The sequence below is a fragment of the Podarcis erhardii genome (genome assembly GCF_964252035.2).
Source record: "Podarcis erhardii genome assembly, chromosome: 5".
Lineage (NCBI taxonomy): Eukaryota > Metazoa > Chordata > Lepidosauria > Squamata > Lacertidae > Podarcis > Podarcis erhardii.
In genome coordinates, this window is record NC_138509.1 from 25,202,273 (window position 1) to 25,222,078 (window position 19,806).

Below are 19,806 nucleotides of genomic sequence, written 5' to 3' on the forward strand. Positions count from 1 at the left end.
AGTGTGTGTGGGGGGGGGGGGATGGGCCGGCTCTGGAGAACATATGTTCAAGTAGAGATAGCCGCCCCCATTATGCCGCCGCAGGGGAGAGCAATGACGACCTTTCGGCGTACGGCCAAAGCCTCCCTTCAAAAACCCCTTTAACGGGGAACCCTGGTATCGCCGCCGCAAAGAGGAAGATGGACTAAAGGATTCCGCCCAAGGCCTGATACCGCCAAAGTTGTGACGTTTTGCTACAGGAAAGGCGAAACCTGCCAATGCAGGGAAATTCCTTTCCGGCCCTTTAACAGCGACCTTATCGTAGCAGCGCCCACATACCTGTGGAGACAGGTTAACCTGCAAAACCTATGAAGAAAAGTTAACCTGCAAAAGAAGACATGAACTGAGGGTGGGTAGGGTGGGAGAAGCTCTGGAGCCAAGTGAGGATTACCAATTAAGATCCACCCTCTATTGTGTGGGCAGGTAATCCCTCCCCCTACCTGGCCTGGTTTCCCTGGCAACGCTTCCCCCAGGTGGGATTGGACAACTCACTGGGGTAGGCGGGGACCTCCAGGTATCCCACCTGAGGGAAGGCAAAGCCTATGCTGATGGGGCCACTCCAGATCCAGGGCTGCATGTGTCCACGCAAAGGGCGCCCCCCGTTTTAAGTGGGGAGCGGTCATTGCTGAACGTGCTTGAGCTGCAGCTGCTCTGTCATAAATAGTGGCCCATAGTGAGGTGAAACATCATATTCAAGAACTATTATGGTCATTTTGCTAACATAGCTGCAGCAAAAGCTAAAGGAGGTATCCTAACCCCCAATCCACAACTGCTGGGTGGGTGTGTTTAGGATGCAATGGAGGTGTTCCTCTAATGGGCCCAGCCAGCTGGGGGGTGGGGATGGCTTTATCACCACGGATAGTCTCATTGAACCTGCTGAAGTTGTCACTGTGCTGCTGTCTAAAAATTAGGAGCAGAATAGGGCCAGCCAAGGTTCTGCTGCACCCTAAGCCAGCCCATTTGTTGGAGAAGATCTCAATTTGGCCCTTCTGTTACAGCAACCTGAAACTGGCATTGCAAAATGTGTGTGAGAGAGACACAGAGAGAGAAACACAGAAAGAGACTGGTAGGAGCTCGTAAGGCTTTTGATGCTACTATGCCAAACCGAACAACCCCAGAGGCTGATCTACACTCATGGTTTATAACATTAAGGAAGGGTTAAGGATTGGTTTTCATAATGTAGATGGACACATTATGTTCTGCTTTTAACGTCCATTATTAAAATGTGACAGGCACTGCAGAGCAACCAGAAACCGGCAGCAGGGAAACAGAAAGAAACCAAGGTAAAAAAAACTCAACAATTTAATTCACAAGTATGCCCTGTGATGTTTTAAAACAATACATCTAATATCGTTCTAATAACGTTAAACAGGTCAGTGTAGATCCAGCTCAGGACAGAGTTAGGACCACTCTGTACTTCAAGATGGTCACTTGTCGAGTAAATGCAGAAAGCATACAGCCTGATCCACTGTGTGATGTGTGCTCACAAAGTAATCCTAGGTATAAGAATAGGTTTTCCCCTTGAGGCATGCTTCTTATGCTTCAGTTGCTGCCTATTCGAAGTGCTTAAGCTACAATATTTATTGCTATGAAAATGGTTTAACTTCACAAGCACACTGTTGCTACTGTGTTAAATGAAATGTGCTTGGGCACAGGCGTCTTTATACTATTGCCTTAATCATGTTGAATTGTTTTTTCCCTCTTACCAGGAAGCCCTAACAATTGTAGTTTCGGAGTGGAGATCTTTTGAGCCCAAGAGATGCTTGCAGCTGTTGGAGGAGAGCACATGATTTCTCGGCCCTTTGCATCCAAACCTTGCAGGTTTTGTCCATTTCTTCTGTGCAGGGGTTGTTGGTTGCGAAGTATACAATTCAGAGTGAGATGAGGGCAGGGATTGATGGGATGGCTAGGCTGATGCCACAAAGTTACTAATGGCTCTTTAAAACGGGAGAAAACAATTAGACACATATAGTTCATAGGGAAAGATATATTTGTGGGACTCTTTATAAAGGTAAAGGGTAAAGGGTCCAGTCATGACCAACTCTGGGGTTGCGGCGCTCATCTCGCTTTATTGGCCGAGGGAGCCGGCATACAGCTTCTGGGTCATGTGGTCAGCATGACTAAGCCGCTTCTGGCGAACCAGAGCAGCGCAGGGAAATGCCATTTACCTTCCCGCTGGAGCGGTACCTATTTATCTACTTGCACTTTGACGTGCTTTCGAACTGCTAGGTTGGCAGGAGCTGGGACCAAGCAACGGGAGCTCACCCCGTCGCAGGAATTCGAACCGCCGACCTTCTGATTGGAAAGCCCTAGGCTCTGTGGTTTAACCCACAGCACAACCCGTGTCCCACGGGACTCTCTATACATCTTGATAAATACAGTAAATTATTCCAGAGCATCCTAGTGTCATAAAAAGAAGAAAATGACATTTTTATGCAAGGTGTTGTTGTTGGTTTTGTGCTGTTGTTTTTAAAACCCACCCTCCTTATGCCACTATCTATAAGTATTCACCTTGGACTGATACGTAAATCAAGGAGGAAAATACCAAGAAGTAATTACATACGTATATCTCTCTGTTTACTTGTCTTGCTACTTACCCCAAGTAGATTGTTTGGCAAGTTGGTAAGAGATGCTATCGGTTAATTGAATCAGTCACTGTCCATTTACCTTTGCATTCTTGATAGGATCAGCAAATACCTCAAGAGATTCAGACTGGTTTCAAAAATAAGACTAAACGCTAAAATGTAATGTTTGCTCCCTGGTGGGCATATTCCAAAGGGAAGGCAAGGAAAGAATTTGTAGTTCTGATGTGCAGCTTAAACTCTTTCAGAAATCCATCATGCTTGGGAAGCGAAGCGAAGCGAAGATTTAAATTTCAGCATCATCAGTTGAACAGCTGCCCACCCTGCCCCAAGCCTCACTGGTATACTGCTATCCCACAGGTAGGGTTGGGGAAGAAATTCAGCTCAATTTGAATTTGAATGAGAATTTGTCTGATTTGCACTTAGAAACTGAAACACTGCTTTGACATTTGCACTTCTCCAAATATTATGATGCAGTTCATCAACCAAATAATGTGTACAAAAATATGTGTATGATGAGCAAAGTGTGCATAAAAAGCATATATTAGTAAAAACAACATAAAATGCATTATATGATTGGGAAACTGCTTGGAAAAATGTGTGTATTGGGGGGAAAACTAAAATGCAGATGAATTTTCATGAGGACAAAAAAAATGCCAACTGATGCAGAAATGAAGTGAAGGCTGCAGAAATGAACTCAAAAATAAGAAACTGAGAAAAAGCACATTTGACAAATTGCACTCAAGACAATCAGTTATTTTCTGCTCTTGCAGCACTGAATGTTATTTAAGCCCCGTATCTTAATAGCTGTGTATTATTATTATAGTGATTTTTTTTTTTACATTTTCTTTAAAATAATAATAATTATATATTCCCTGTCTTTCATTATGGAACCCAGAGTGCCAACAATGGGACAACCAAGCAATCACTCATTGAGGCGCTGACCAGACATCAACCAATGACAATGGCTTCCCATGTGGCTGGAGTACACCCTGAGTTTAACTAGAGAACAGGAGGTGGCAGGAGGGTGTCAACTTCCTGCATTGAATTGCGCCTTTTCCTATTGGTGCTGCTTTGTACTGCCGCCCTTGCTCTAGTACTGCCGCCCTTGCTCACAGGCATACCATTGTAATGTACAATGTATCAGTGTTGCCATGAAGATGGTCCAGTAGCTGATGCTCAATTGCTTATTTTTGACTAGGCCTATGAACTTTGAATTTCAAAAATGCTAGTGCCTGGATGGCGACAGAAGGCAGAGCTTAGGACAGCTCAAAAAGTTGGAGTTTGGGTAAGCAAGAAGCTGAGGCTAGAGGGCTCTGATGCATCATGCTCATAAACAAACTCTCAGTCTACTTCTGTGGTTTGTGCTGGTAAGCATGGTGGCTTAAGGCTGCAGTTCATGGTGTACAGACCTCAGGATTTCAGACAGAAGCCTTTCATATCCCTACCTGGAAGAGCTGTCATGAGAGTAACTTCAGACTTCCTACATATAAAGGATATATTCTACCACTGAGCTACAATTCTTTCAGTGTATCTATATCCCTTGCGCAGTCCCTTAGCACTGCATCATGGCCTCTGCTGTTTTCCCTCCCTACCAAGGACTGCCTAAGGGAGATTATTAAGCACCTGGCAGGTCCAAAAATGGGCATAGTGGAGCTGTATTCATCTTTGAAGAACACCGATCGAACAGGCCTGCTGTAGACCGTAATCTCATTGTGCCTGAAGGGGAAAACATATGCTTTTACATGAATTTCCTATGAATAGAACATAGGATGTGCTTATAAGTTTCCCACTATACATCTTTTTCTCTGGACTCTCTTTTGCTATTTGTAGCCTTCACGGTTGTTAGGAAACATGGTTTTAAAACAAGAATAGTTGACAGCACAAGCAGGGCATAGTTTATACCTCCCAGAGCTACAGAAAACAGCTGTATGCAAGCATAAACGCAGAGAGCTGTCTGTCTGAAAACAGCTCCAGGTTACTATTGGCCCAATTCTCAGTTGTAAATAAAGCCCCAATCGTTCCAGTCTTGTAGAGCCCAGAGGCCATAACGTCAGCTTTAACTAGTTATCTGGGAATTCCTCCAGCACAGGAGCAATCTTTGCATGGTAGAAAGCTCACAGAGTGCATCTCTGCAAATTCCTCAGAGGGTGGCAAGAAAAAAAAAAGGTGGTGGTGGGGAGAGAGAGACACTTTATTGTTTCTAGCTCTTGGAGTGACCCCTTTCTTTCATGGGAAGCTTAGAGTAAGAGAGACCAAACTTCCCATTGCCATAACTCTGGAATGATGATCCACAAGCAGGGTTTCCTATAGCTCCAAGGGCTATTGAATAGGGCCGGAGAAATCAGCATGCAGTCAAAAGCCTATTCAATATCCCCCCTTTTTTGCAGAGTCTTTAAAAAGAAAAACCACACAGTTAATCCACATTTAAGTTGCATTCATTTTCTCCTAAAACATACATTTCTGCATGCAGTTCCCCCATGAAATACACATTTTTGTAGGCTTTTTTAAAGAGAAGAAGAAGAAGCTGCACCACAATATTTAAAGACGTGTGCAGTCCAAAGGAACAACTGCATTTTGACCTATGTATTAATCCAGGAGCTGCAAATTAGATAGGTAGGTGTTATGTACTAAGCTTGGATCCTAGAACAATAGGCAAGTAGGAACCTAGAATGCAACAACTGATTGGCTTGCAGGAAAAGACCAATCAGGCTCCAGGAGGAAGTTAATCAGTCTATTAGGCTGGTAGGATCGTACAATACAACAACTGATTGGCCTGCAGGAAAAGACCAATCAGGCTCCAGGAGGGAAGCAGAATCAGCCAATCAGACGGGACTCATTGTGTAAATAATGTATATGCCTGAGGTTTGGGGGCAATTCAATCACTGTTTTACAAGCTGCAATAAAGAGCATGAAATCACGACAGTATATTTCAGTAGGATTGGTTAAAAATGTGGACCAAACAAAATTCTCCCCTATCCCTAATATTCAAGAAGCATCGTTCCATATTCTGCGTATGATGCAAGTTTTCATAATCTGACTAGCTGTTTTGAATGGACTACTGCTGCAAAATCAACTCCCAGTTTTATTATCTCCCACAGCAAAAGGACTGGAGCTACCAGTCAGAGCCAGGAGTCTAGAGATACAGAGACACTCTGCCACCTGCAGCAGTGTCTCTTGGACTGTTTCTACAGGAAGTGACCTAGAAAAGGTGAGGTAATGCCCATTATTATTATTGTCATGCTTTGTACGCATTCATTAATTTTTTATATTTTTTTTATTAAAAAACAAAATAAGGGTCATTGTTGTAATGTATAGTAAAAGAATTTTCCATTACATATAATCACATTACGTAACATCGTACCCTCTTATTTTATCTCTTTGGCTTATTTTATCTCTAACGACTTCCCTCCCTCCCGTCTGATGGGTTACAAAATTAAACTTTACATCTTTACATTTCGCTTTGTTTCCTGTCCTTGTTATATCATTACTTAAAATATTATATTTCTCAACCTGAATAGGTAGCAATTGTCCCTTCAGAGAACCCTGCTAATGATGTTAATTGCTTACAGTTGTCTTTCAAATATAAAATTTGTTCCAGTCCTTTTGGAATGCTTGGTCTCGCTGACTCTGAATTCTTCCTGTCAGCTTCACCAGTTCTGCAAAGTCCATCATTTTTCATCTGCCACTCTTCTTTCGTTGGCAACTCCTGTTGTTTCCACCTTTGGGCTAACAAAATTCTTGCCGCAGTTGTTGCATATAAGAACAATTTTTTATATTGCCTCGGTATCTGTCTATCCACTATACCTAATAAAAAAAGGTTCTGGCTCTTTAACAAAAGTGTTTGTAAACATTTTCTTTAACTCATTTTATAGATCTTTTTTCTCAACGAAAGCTGCCCAAGGAGATCAATTTGGGCCCAAGAAGCAACATTGTCCTGGCCTGACTGCAGGACTAGGGCTACAACCATAGACACATCACCTACATGGTTTTCTCTTGCATGCTCTTTGAAAGTGAAGTAGAAGCTAAATTCTCTACAGGCACCCATCTGAGCCAAATTCTATAGTATGCTATCATGTTGCTTACATAATACTTGCAAAAATACTGTTTGGTGCTTGTGCGATCAAGTGCAATCGTGAGAACCTGGCAAAGCAGATACTTTCAACGTGCAGGTATCAATGTTATATTATTTCTAGGTTCTTCCCCATCCCCAAAGCTCCACCAAGTCTATAATGGCTTGTGTGCACCTGGATAGCTGTAAACATCTATCCTAGGGAACATCTGTTATCAAAATTACACACAAGCTGACCAGCATCAATGGTACATTCATGCAGAGTCACAACAATTTCATGGATTAGAAGCAGCCATGAAATGCATTTCCAAGAGCTTCCATTTTGGATGCATACAAAAGATGGATCAACATTTCCTGGCTTCCAAAAAGGTTTGCTATATGAAAATGAAAAGAGATTTCAATGTTGGGGTGGGATTAAGATTCACAGCAAGGGCCCAAAGGTCCATGTATACATTCAATATTCTATTTTGAACAAAAAACAAACACCAGTGTATTTTGCAATAAAATATAAGTTTATAACATTCATATCACATTTCTCTTACATCATGGGACACAAGACGAGGCTAATACCATAGGGTAACTTTTCTTGAGCTTAATTTACACTGGCTCGCTTTATCCCAGTTTCTTATGCATAGGATTGCTTCCCTAATAATAATGATTAAATTCCCAGGAACGAAAATATGGTAGTTCTAAAAAGTGGTTTAAATTGCACACATTATGCTATGTAAATTGCATCATTGTGATGTTACATTGGTCAGAAGAAATGTTGCAGGTAAAACACATTTCAGTTAATATCACATTTTCTCAATGCTAAGAACCACTAAGAAGAGGATGGAGTTAAAACATACAGATTTTTCTTTTCATTTGTTGACAGGGAGTATGTTTTTGTGACTGACACAGCACACACAACCAGCATGGGTTTTATTACCCTAAGCTCATCTGTTCCTAATGTAGAATTTCTTGTCAGTTCACAAAATAAGAAGGCAAAGTTATCAGTACAATAAAAGGTCATTAATCTCTTTTCTATTTTCTTGGCCAGGTATTTAAGTGAACTTGAGAAAAACATTTGAGAAATTCTGAGTCATCTTGCATTTCACACTTCTGGTTGTTTTACTCACCTGTAAACTGCCATTTTGAAAAACTGCCGCCAAATAACAAAACCTTGGAAAATTATCTGTAGAATGATTTAGAACATGTTAATTATATATGAAAATGAAAAATGAGTCTGTGACCTTGACCATATTGTTCTAGAGATCCAGGGAATATGATCCAGGGAATCTGGTGTCCTTCAGACTAGATTCCTCAACCTCACCCCCACAGTTGTATTCTTGTTTTCACATTGTTTTGCTGCCCTTCTTCTTTTAAACCTTAATAGTATTAAAAAATAGATACAGAGCCATTGCATGGCAGACAAGAGTAAATCTGCCTACTGGAACATCTTTATGGACACCATAAAAATAGACATACTTTGCCATTTCTAAAATAGCAATCAATCTTTTCTATTTTGCCACAATCAACTGTTTAGAAAGTGAGAGGAGGCATAATCTGAAAATCACTTGATTAAAAAAAGATAGAAACTTGCAAATGCAAACCGAAGGTTTTCTGCTTTATCCAGTATACTAAATATATATCTACTCAAAACCACATATTCCCAGAGTTTGCATTTATGTCACTCTTTCATGAGATATTGTCCCCTGGTGAACCAGTGAATATCTCCAGGAGAAAATATCTCACCAAAGAGGGACTTAAATGCAAACTCTGGGCCTGGATCTACACACAGACAAAGCCAGAATAAATCCCAGAAATTAAATCATTATAACATAAAGGGGGTGGGGATGCTATGTAAAAATCACATAGAATTTTTTTGCTCTACTAATGTAGCTGAGTCCTTAGAATAGGTGGTTTTGAGTACAAACAATTCTAATTCAGCAGTTCATGCTAACAGCTCCTTAGTACAACTTGTGAAACTATTAATGTAATTCACTGAATAAATGCTGCAGGCCAGGGGCCAGCAATTGTCCATGACTATGTCAAGGCAAATCTAAAAAAAAAATGTAGTATAAACACTGGCCTGCGAGCTCTCCAGTTGGAGAACAGCCTTTACCAAAGGTGTCATGGGCTTTGAAGACACTCAAACTCAGGGCGCAAGGGAGAAACGTGCTAAGAGGAAGGCACGCTTGGCAAATCCACACCATGACCAACTCCCACCCAGAAACCAATGTAGCCTCTGTGGAAGGACGTGTGGATCCAGAATTTGCCTCCACAGTCACTTACAGACTCGTTGTTAAAACAGTGTTTATGGAAGACAATCTTACTCGGCTATGACTGATCACCAAAGAAGAAGGAAGAAGAAGAAGAAGATGACTATGTGAAAATCCACTATGACTATGTGGCCTGAGGAAAATCTCCAGCTGGGTTACTAAAAAAATAATAATCCCTTCTTTGCTTACTACTTGGAGGTTGCTAGCTGCATTCTCTGGTAAAACTCATTGGCCCTGTTATAGTAGGCTTCATCCTGATTGGTCACAGAAAGAGAAGGGAAGCCTTAGGTCATTGCCAAGCCACCATGCATGTATCTCCCATTGTTTCTCAGAACAGGCCGTTGCCTGACTGCCTCACTTGATTCCCACAGGGCAGATAGTCCCTGTTGGCCCTACAATGGGAGGGACCAGTCTGACTGGAGCAGGCTCTGATGTTTTTGTCTGCCTTGTTCCCTTGCTTCCCACAGCAACCACTGGAAAAGATGCTGCGCTACTGGAAATTATACATAATGAATTAAAGAAAATGTATAAGTACACTTTTGTTAAAAAGCCGGGAGCAATTTTATTGGGTATAGTGGGTGAAAAGATACCAAAGGGAGATAAAAAAAAAAATCGTTTATGTATGCAACAAGAATCCTTTTAGCCCCAAAATGGAAACAACAAGAAATACCAACGAAAAAAAGTCTGGCAGATGAAGATGATGGACTTTGCAGAATTGGCAAAGCTGACTAGAAAAATCCGAAACCAACGTGATCAAGCTTTCCAAAAAGACTGGAGTAAATTTATACAGTAGTTGAAGGACCATTGCAAGCAGTTAACAACACTAGCAGGGTTATAAAAAGACTTGTAATGATAATTGTTACTACCCTTTTATACTTACTTTAAAATTGTGAATGAGTGAAACGTAAAATGTATAAATGCTATGATATACAAATGAATTTTGAAAACCATGAGGGAGGAGGGAGGGAAGTTGACAGGCTCGCATGAACAAAAGAAGTAAAGTGGATAATGAAGGTGTGTTTAAATATTATAAAATGGAAAATTAATAAAATATTTTAAAAAGGAAAAGATACAGTGGTACCTCTGCTTAAGAACTTAATTTGTTCTGGAGGTCTGTTCTTAACCTGAAACGGTTCTTAACCTGAGGTACCACTTTAGCAAATGAGGCCTCCCGCTGCCGCTGCACCACTGCCACACAATTTCTGTTCTCATCTTGAAGCAAAGTTCTTAACCCAAGGTACTATTTCTGGGTTAGCGGAGTCTGTAACCTGAAGTGTCTGTAACCTGAAGCGCCTGTAAGCCAAGGTACCACTGTACTGTGCTGCTGGCAATGTTAAAATGGCGGCTGCAACTGTAATCTTGCACCTGCTGAATAGCCAATGGAATAAGCTATCTGAAAAGCGGGAGCAGCAGCAGCCTGGAACAGAATGGTGGAAACCCAAGTCGTGAAGCAAAAGAGGATAGTGAACTGTATGGAAGAAAACAGAGGTCAAAAAGAAGGGGGGCAGGAAAGTGATTGAAGTGGAAATATAATCAGTAAATTTAATGAGGGCAATTTCAGTCAAGTACACAAGCCTGATTTTAAGGGGTCAAGAGAGAGGCTGGGGGAAAAGGTCAACACAGCAGGAATAAACAACAGAAAATGCATTTGTGGGAGGGTAGGAGGGAGGTGGCTTCATCATTAAGTATGTTTTTTTCACTGCCTGCAAACAATATCTCTCATTTTTAATAAAGCTAGTAATTTTCAAAACACCCTGAGCTTGTGGCATTTACCTTCTCTCTCAGTTCCCCTTTCTTACCTAACACAGAATGAGTTTTGGCTGTTGCTGCTTTCAAAAGAAACAATTCTAGTGAAATATGCAGAGTTGGAGGCAAGAAGACGTACAATTATAAACATCTCCTGCAGAGTACATTACGCTTCAAGGTTTGCAAGTGCCTTTTAACTTCTCAGTTCTAATCACCAGTCAAAGATGGCCAGAAATAGGCAGGCATCCTATGCCAGTAAGGCAAAAGGATTGCTCTTTTAATGTGTAGAAGGGTGACCTCATAACTTTGCTTTTTTTCTTCAAAGCAGCCAATAGTTTTGCAGATCACACCATGAAATTTGCTGGGAAATTAACTCTGAATGAATAGACTGAAAGTACAGGGGACTGGCCCCTAACTCTATAGGGACCCCTTATTTAGGGTTCTCTTATTTAGGGTCCATGAAAAAGGAACAGAGGTACCATAAATGTGGGTTATATTATAATTCAAGAAAAATGTGTATTGTTCTCCCTCACCTCTCTTCATTACAACCTGTGATTCTTTCACTGAGCTTGACATTAGTCCCAAATCCTTTGCTGGTCTTGCCCCATTCATTGAGCTTCCAGGTTTCTCTCACTTTCCTTTCTAATGGCAGAAATATGTGGCCACTTGACTCACTTTTGGATAACATGCAAATCTGATGACAGGTGGGGTAAATACAGATAAATATTCTGTTGGAAGTGGAGTCAGACCCTCCAGTTCCTTAACTGGGTGTAAATCAAAAACAGCACCATAATTTATTTGAATTTATGTATTACAAATGGTATATATGGATCACTTTTCTATAAAAAATATCTCCAAAGTGATGTACAAATATTAAAATGTAAAAGCTACCAACAGCATTCAAGTAAAACATATCAAAATTACAAAACAGTAGCAACCAAACTAATAATAAACAGAAAACCCCTGAAATGCTAAATTAACAGAAACTCCATAAATGCTTTCCTCCTCCCCTTTTCACACTGACAAGCAAAACATCATCCTGGGATTTTTCCATTCAATGATATAAATTATATTGCGGGACCTGCAGGCGATGCCATGTTTGATGCAATATATTCTACCCATCTGGTGCAGCCTACATGAGAGACATACAAATGACATAGTGTTTGGAATTATGAGGATGATGGTTCAAAGAAAGCTCTCACAAGCAGTTTGTGTCGATTAGGAGGCTGGCAAAATGCTATAACAGGAGGCTGCTCAGAGTTTGCTTTAGCAAGCTGCTCAGAGTTTGCTTACAACGCAAAGCTTTCTCTGATTGCCAGTTAGGAGATGCTGGAAATCTTCCACAAGTCAGATATGTTGTAGTTGATGACTCACTTTGAGGGAAAAGGCTTGGTGGGTCTTACAGTCAATTACATATAAATATATTTACCTGGTAGTGGAACCTATAGTTAATGGAGCTTGGTGTGTCTCCTAGATCTCTAGTTCCTGGAGGCTGGCAGACCATCCTCATGCAAATCTCAAGGCTTGTGAGTACAATGACACAAAGGAGGCTTACATCTGAGATAAAAGGATGGACAGGTAGGTAGGATACAGGGTCCAGGCCATTCAAGGCTTTGAAGATGAGAACCCATGACTTCTGCTCCTGGTGTATCATCAAGCTGTTACTTTGCAAAAGCAACTCTGCAACCAGAGAAATATTTACAAAAGCACCACAGGGGTTGTTTGTTGTTACACATAGAGAGACCAAAGACTAAACAAAAGGGGGGAAAATGAGAAAGGATTTCCTGACTGCGTTAACCTGCCAAATCTTCAGAATCAATTCTTCTCATCCCTGCAACACCTGGGAGAGCTGGCAATTACCGTTGATCCAAATTAGAGCTGCAATGCTCTTGCAACCAGGGGTATGGTTTTAACTAAAACAAACACAAGCCCAAAGCTTCGTTATTGATCGCTGTTATTAGCATCTTGTCCCATAGCGGGGCCGCATCATTTAAACCTTCCCATTAAGGCGCCACAAATTTTTTCTTTTTCCTTCTTCCAAAGCAGGGCATCCATGCAATTATTGTGCCGAGTGGGAGGTAGAAATGTAATTATGTAAGCTAAGTAAATTAAGAAGCTTGCATGGTTCATTATAGTTCATTTTTTTGGTCAGCACTTTGTATCAGCAGCTGGTGCAAAATTTCTTTTTCGATTAAAATGAACTGATTGGATCTAGTGTGGGAAAGGAGACCAGTCCATGTGTTAGTTGAAAGATCAGCTCTTCACTCTCAAAACTGATCTTCCTCCCCTATCTTTTCCCTTCATATATATTTTTTTCTCTTTTCTTACTATGTGGCCAATTAGACTGTAAGGCTGAGACTAGACTTTGCAGCTTTTATATAGTCTTATATACAATCCCCAGTTACTCTCAGTGTTCTGGAAGTTAATACATACAGTACATAATCAACCCATGGCCATTTCTCAGGATTTAATCTGACTGAACTTTCCATCATTTCCCATTGAGAACAAGCAATAAAACTGGGGTGGGCCCAGACAAGACAGATAAGACTGTTAGCCAGGTAGCCTCAGTGGTGCAGAGTGGCTTCCATTAGCTCCAGCCTGTGGCCCAGCTAGATAGTCAGGGATAGTCTAACTTTTGTTGTCTATGCTCTAGGTTAGATTACTGCAACATGTTGTATGTCAGGGGTCAGCAAACCTCTTCAGCAGGGGGCTGGTCCACTGTCCCTTAGACCTTATGGGGGACCGGACTATATTTTGAAGAAAAAAATGAACGAATTCCTATGCCCCACAAATAACCCAGAGATGCATTTTATATAAAAACACACATTCTACTCATGTAAAAACATGCTGATTCCCGGACCATCCGCAGGCTGGAATTAGAAGGTAATTGGGCCGGATCTGGCCCCCGGGCCTTAGTTTGCCTACCCATGTTATATGTTATATGCCCCTGAAGATGGTTCAGAAACTTAAGCCGGTGCAGAATTCAGCAGACAGGTTGCTCATTGGAGCAAGAAAGTTTGAGCATATTACACTGATCCTGGCCTGAATGTAATAGCTGCCAGTTAGTTTCCAGGCCAAATTCAAAGTGCTGATTTTGACCCATAAAGCCCTAAATAGATCAAGACTATGGCACTGCAAGGACCGCTTCTCCCCATATGAACCAATCCAGACCCTGCGATCATAATCTGAGGCCCTTCTTCATGTGTCTCCTCCATGAGAGGTCCAGAGGGTGGCAACGTGAGAACAGGCCTTTTCTGTGGTGGCTCCTTGTTTATGGAATGCTGTCTCCAGGGAGACTCGCCTGGCATCTTCATTCCATATCTTTAGGCACCAGACATTGTGCTGATTGACATACTATGGCATTGAAAATGTGTTTGTAGGAGTGGGGGAGATTGGTTTCTTTTTGTTTTATAATGTAATTTGTATTCTAGTTTTGTATTTTTCTGTTGTGAATAGCTCTGAAAGCTTTGGATGAAGGGCAATATACAAATCAAATCTAATCAACAAATTAATTAGACTAATGACTTAGTTACATTAGTAAATAATAAATTCATTATTATTATTATTATTATTATTATTATTATTAGTGTTTTAAATGCATTATAACACTTTGATACCAGATGGTGCTGTAGAGTTCTGTCTTTTGGCAATGTGATTTCCCAATATTGGGTTTACAACACATTTTTCTAAAATGTTTCTTTTGATGTGCCTTGTTCCAGGCTAGTTGGCTCGGCAACTGTATTAACTGAACATGTACTTAATAAGCAATTGACTTGCAATAATTGGTGACTTAATTTGCAAAGGAAAAGGCACACAAAGTTAGATTTTGATATGCCTGAAATTGAAACTTAAGAGACTTAAATTTCAACATCAAAGTTCACAAGATTATTCACAATAATTTGTGTGCTAAAACATTTTCTTTTGCATTAGTGAAAGCTAATCAAATATTGTGGTATTATATTCTTGTAAAGTAAACTAACTTTAGCACTTTCAAATTTGGTGCTTTTCGGGTTTTTTCTGTGAGATGAGACATCTGTTTCTGAACATTGAAGTTAGCAATTATTATTTTGGGGGTGGATGCAAGTAGTTCAAAATAGGTTGGCACTAGAGTACAAAATAGGTTGGCACTGCGACCATAATCGTATATGTGCTATATCAGCATCCTAATTCTCTTGGCATAGGGAAAGAAATTCTGCTGTTGAAATTTACGCATGATAGGGAAAGATTTCCATGGGTTGCTACTTCTGCGTGGTTGCCCACAGTAGATGCTCATTTATAAAACAAAGCTTAGAGTGAGATGCTTACTTCAGGTAAAACCTTTCCAAAATCCATTAGTTGTTGAAATAAAACAAGCATCCAAATGAGACCGCATAGCAGAGGCATCCATCTTTTCACACAAGCATCCAAATGTGGTTCTGTATCATACATATTTTGAGAATGCATTACTAAAGCACAATTCTGATGGGCTCATATATCTTTTGGTAGACACCTATGTCTTTGTTTTTCAGAAGGGTTTCTTTTTTTGTTAAGCTGTTAGCTGATAAACAACAACAAAAAAAATCATATTGCTCATTCAGAACACTTAAAAAAAAGACAGCTCCTTAAATGATGGTCTGTAGTTGCAAATAACACAGGCCTGAAAAACTCATGCAACTCCAAAAAAATGCACGCTACCAGCCAAGTACAAATCATGGCGAGACGCACCAAATTCCAAAGCGAAATCTGCAGCAAATTTGGCGAAACATGCATGAAAATTTGAGGGAAGTAAAAATAATGTGAACAAGAGTAATGGAATTTCTTGCGGGGCTGGCGTTCTCACAATATCTCAATGGTGGCCCAACAGGGACTTGATAAAACTCCTTTTACTGATGTTTGAGCAATTTGATATTTGCCGCTACCAGTATGAATTGGCCTGATCTACACAAATGTGTGGACAGAAGATAGCCATGCATTGGCTCTTGCACTTCTTCAATGTTCCGATGCATTTCCAAAACTGTATTGAAATGCATTTTAACATTTGCATTTTTGTTGACAATATGTTGATGAGAAAGTTTTATATAAAGATGTGTTTAAGTACCAATTTCCATGCAGATTATTTTTCAAAAAATAAATCACACACCAATGCAGAAACAGGACAGATTCGTGAATTGGAATAAGACATGGAAATGCAATTGGGCATCCATCTCTAGCTGCTGTTTTGCAAACTGCAAAATACATGCAGGCGGCAACAATTTTGCACGCGGCCAGTTGACACACAGCCACTGATGCTCGGGTCCTTTTGGACCCAGAAGAGGACAGAGTGGGGATGGAACAGAGTGTAACAGGAGCAGAACAGGGAATAAAAACTTACATTAACAACTCTGTCAACTCTTCCAACCAATTATCTTCCAGTTACTTATGCATGCATTAATTCCTTTTGAGACCTTCTGGAAATTTACCAGTCATTCTTTGCTGAATAGTAAAGTTGCTGTGTGCGGGATGCGGGTGGCACTGTGGGTAAAACCTCAGTGCCTAGGGCTTGCCGATCGCATGGTCGGCGGTTCGAATCCCCGTGGCGGGGTGAGCGCCCGTCTTTCGGTCCCAGCTCCTGCCCACCTAGCAGTTCGAAAGCACTCTTAAGTGCAAGTAGATAAATAGGTACCGCTTTATAGCAGGAAGGTAAATGGCGTTTCCGTGTGCTGCGCTGGTGCTGGCTCGCCAGAGCAGCTTCGTCACACTGGCCACGTGACCCAGAAGTGTCTCCGGACAGCGCTGGCCCCCGGCCTCTTAAGTGAGATGGGCGCACAACCCCAGAGTCGGACATGACTGGCCCGTACGGGCAGGGGTACCTTTACCTTTACCTTTTACCTTAAAGTTGCTGTGTAGCTTTAGACCTGCCAGTCTATATAGGCTTGGGAGTAATTCCTATTGAACTCAACAGGATTAACTTATGAGCAAACTTATATAGGAATGCACTATTAAGGAGTCTTTCTGACACCCGTTGCTCACAGGCAGATCGCCAATTCAAGTGGATTTAACTAAGCTGGATGGAGCTGATTGTAGTTATTGGATACACTGGCAGAGGAGGGCATGTAAGAAGCATGGGTTGTGTTATAAATGTCCCATTGCTCCAGGGGTGGAGAAAGGATTCTGATTAGGTTTTCTTATCTTATCAGTAGTTTCATTGCCAGAGGACAATGAGCTATGATTAGGTGATGATAAGCTCACCAGTCTGAAAAACTCAGTTTGTAACTTTCATTTCCACTTCTAAACATCAGCTCTTCTGTTTTTACCTCCTCCTGTTTTTTGGTTAAATGGTAATTTATTTAGACTGATTCTCCCCATCCCACTACACTGCACCATTCCTGTGTTTATTAGCCATTGTACATATATTGTACTTTACAAAAGAGGCATTAAACTTAATTTGAAAATCACCACCCATTCATTTCCCCATGTTTACAGCTGCCAGGGGCGTTAGGGGAGGGGGAGTATCTCTGGTGGGGGACACATCATGCTCCTTCTGGGGTAGATTGTCCACCTTTGGTCTCCACACTGCGCTTAGCTCTCACCTGAGGCTCCTAGGAGCTGTCAGCATGGAACAGCAGCCACACCTAGGAAAGGCTTCAACTAGTCAGCTAAACTAGGTGAGGGTAGCTGATGGGTCTCAAACTCTTGGTGAGTTAGGGACCTCCCCTGCATGTGAAGACAGGCTCTGGTGGATTGAGTGGATGAGACCAATAGTGGGTCCAACAGGCAAAAAGTCAGTTTCTGTGTGTGCTTCAAAATTCCCAATGCAAGTTGACCTTTACCTAGATGAGATTTTAGGGTTTTGTTGCCATCTCCCCCCCCCCATTAGTGGTGGGTGGGTGGCAGAGGTTTGGGTGGGTTGGGTGAAGGGATACCTCCTCTGAATCCAACTCCTCCTGAGAGCAGCCGGGGGGGGGGTGGAGTGGTCTGAAGGCAATTTTAAAATGATAAAATACCAAAGAACGTGTCAAACATTTAAGACCAACTAGAATAAAACAAAATAGAACAAACATTTCCAAAAGAGTTCCTCCAACAAGATTAAAAAGGATTATTATCAGATGTTTCACTTTTTGCACCAGTGATTCAAGAGGCAGCTGTCAAGGTTGCCCTGTATTAAGGTTCCAAAGATCCTCAGGTGGTTTTTTGTCATTAGCTGGTCTTAGAGAATTTTGTTACTAAGTTCATAATAGAATCTCTTTCTAAGTCAACATACTATCTTCTTATAATCTGTCTTTCTTCCCCTTTCTCTTCTCTTAGCTCACCTCTTAGGTTGATCACCCCAGACCCTTCCCTCCTCCCCCTTCCTTTCTTCCCTTCCTGGTTCCTCATCCCTTTCTTAGTCGGGCCTCCTTCCTTTGTTCTCTTACTTCCCTGTCTATACCTCTTCTCTACTTTGCAATGTCCTTGCTTTCCTCCAACTCCTGTATTCGCCATCCTCCTCTGTATCCTTGCCCATGGGACCTGTCTCTTTGGCCTCTAGACACCACATTTTACCCAGTGCTATGCATGCATTGATGCATCCTTAAGGGCATCACTTTCATGCATCCCCACTACTGGTCCTGATGCTGCTGCATCCCATCAGACTAGTCAGAGAGCTGTACAGAGGCAGTACACACCAGCTGCACTTCCCTCACAGCTTAGGTCATTTTGGGTTAAGTTAGGACGACTGGTAGAATCATAGAATTGTGGAGTTGGAAGGGACCCCAAGGGTAATGCAGCTAAAGCATCCATGACATATAGTCATCCAACCTCTGCTTAAAAACCTCCAAGGCATTACAATATTTTATTGAAGAACAGGATATTTTAATGTCTTGGAGGGGTTGTTTTTAGCAGAGGTTGGATGGCCATCATCACAGAGGTGTTACATTGATAGAAAATGTCTTGTATTGTAACTGTATTGTAACTTTGGAATATATGTTTTTTGAATTTAGAGAGAGGGAGGGAAGGAGGGAGGGGGGGGAGAGGGAGCGAACCTCCAAGGAAGGAGAGTCCACAATCTCCCAAGGGAGACTATTCTACTGTTGAACAGCTCTTACTGTCAGAAAGTTTTTTAATATGTTTAGTCAGAATCTCCTTTCTTGTAACTTGAAGTCGTTGGTTTGAGTTCTACCTTCCAGAGCAGGAGAAAACAAGCTTGCTCCATCTTCCATGTGAATATCCCTTTAGATATTTGAAGATGGTTACCATATCTCCTCTTAGTTTCCTAATTTCCAGGCTAAACATACCCAGTCCCTTCAACTGTTCCTCATAAGGCTTGGCTTCTAGACCCTTGATCATCCTAGTTGCCCTCCTCTGCACACATTCCAGCATGTGAACATCCTTCATAAATTGTGACGCCCAGAAATGTACACAATATTCCAGGTGTGGTCTGACCAAGGCAGAATAGATTGGTACTATAACTTCCCTTGATCTGGACATTATACTTCTGTTGATGCAGCCTTTGCTTTTTTCTGCTGCTGCATCACACTGTTGACTCATGCTAAGCTTGTGGTCCACCAAGATAGTATATATATGGCACCTGGCACCATAAAAATTCAATAGGCTGCATAACATAACTTGAGTTACTTACTGGAAATGTCAAGCACAGGTTGGTACCTTCATGCACATGTGATGGGAACGCCCATTGTTTAATGAATGTCAGGGTGGAAATGTTACATATATTTTTATAATAACTACGACTGAGCTGACAGTACATTATTTTCTGATATTGTAAAAATTTTAAAACAAAAAAACACACACCCTGATGTAGGTGAGCATATGGTTCTTGTTAGAACTGTATTGGGAGCTTCAAAGATTAGTATCGCAAATCACTGGAAATGGAAATGTCCGTTGCATACCACAGAATGGCTGAGAACACTCTCAACAGCCAAAATAGATCCATTGACTGCACTGAAAAAGTCATGGGAGGAAAGGAAATGGAAAAATCAATGAAAAACTGCAAAGATTAGCCCTTTTGGTTGTGAAATGAAATAATCATTGTTAGGTGTACTCATTTAAAGATTTTCCCCTGATTTTCTTAATGCATGCTTTAAGTAATTTAAATAAAACTTTTATTATTATTATAAAGCCCTTTATGCTGTTTCAAGTATTTCCATCGGAT

The 19,806-nt window shown here is 41.2% G+C and overlaps 1 protein-coding gene across 2 annotated transcripts in view; it reads left to right on the plus strand.

Moving 5' to 3' along the window:
- LOC309341605 (uncharacterized protein) overlaps positions 1-10,845 on the plus strand; it is a 117,287-nt gene extending 106,442 nt beyond the window's left edge. The window contains exons 4-8 of one of the 2 annotated variants that reach the window (XR_014156423.1): positions 1,272-1,322; positions 1,749-1,860; positions 2,870-2,981; positions 5,723-5,832; positions 10,763-10,845. Coding sequence is in view for 1 of the 2 variants with exons in the window: in XM_081861323.1 (XP_081717449.1) it covers positions 1,272-1,322; positions 1,749-1,829 (132 nt within the window). In the remaining variant the exon portion in view is untranslated. Of the gene's footprint in view, positions 1-1,271; positions 1,323-1,748; positions 1,861-2,869; positions 3,053-5,722; positions 5,833-10,762 lie in introns of those variants that run through there. The other variant, XM_081861323.1, reaches the window with a different exon arrangement.
- Positions 10,846-19,806: the final 8,961 nt, after the last annotated feature.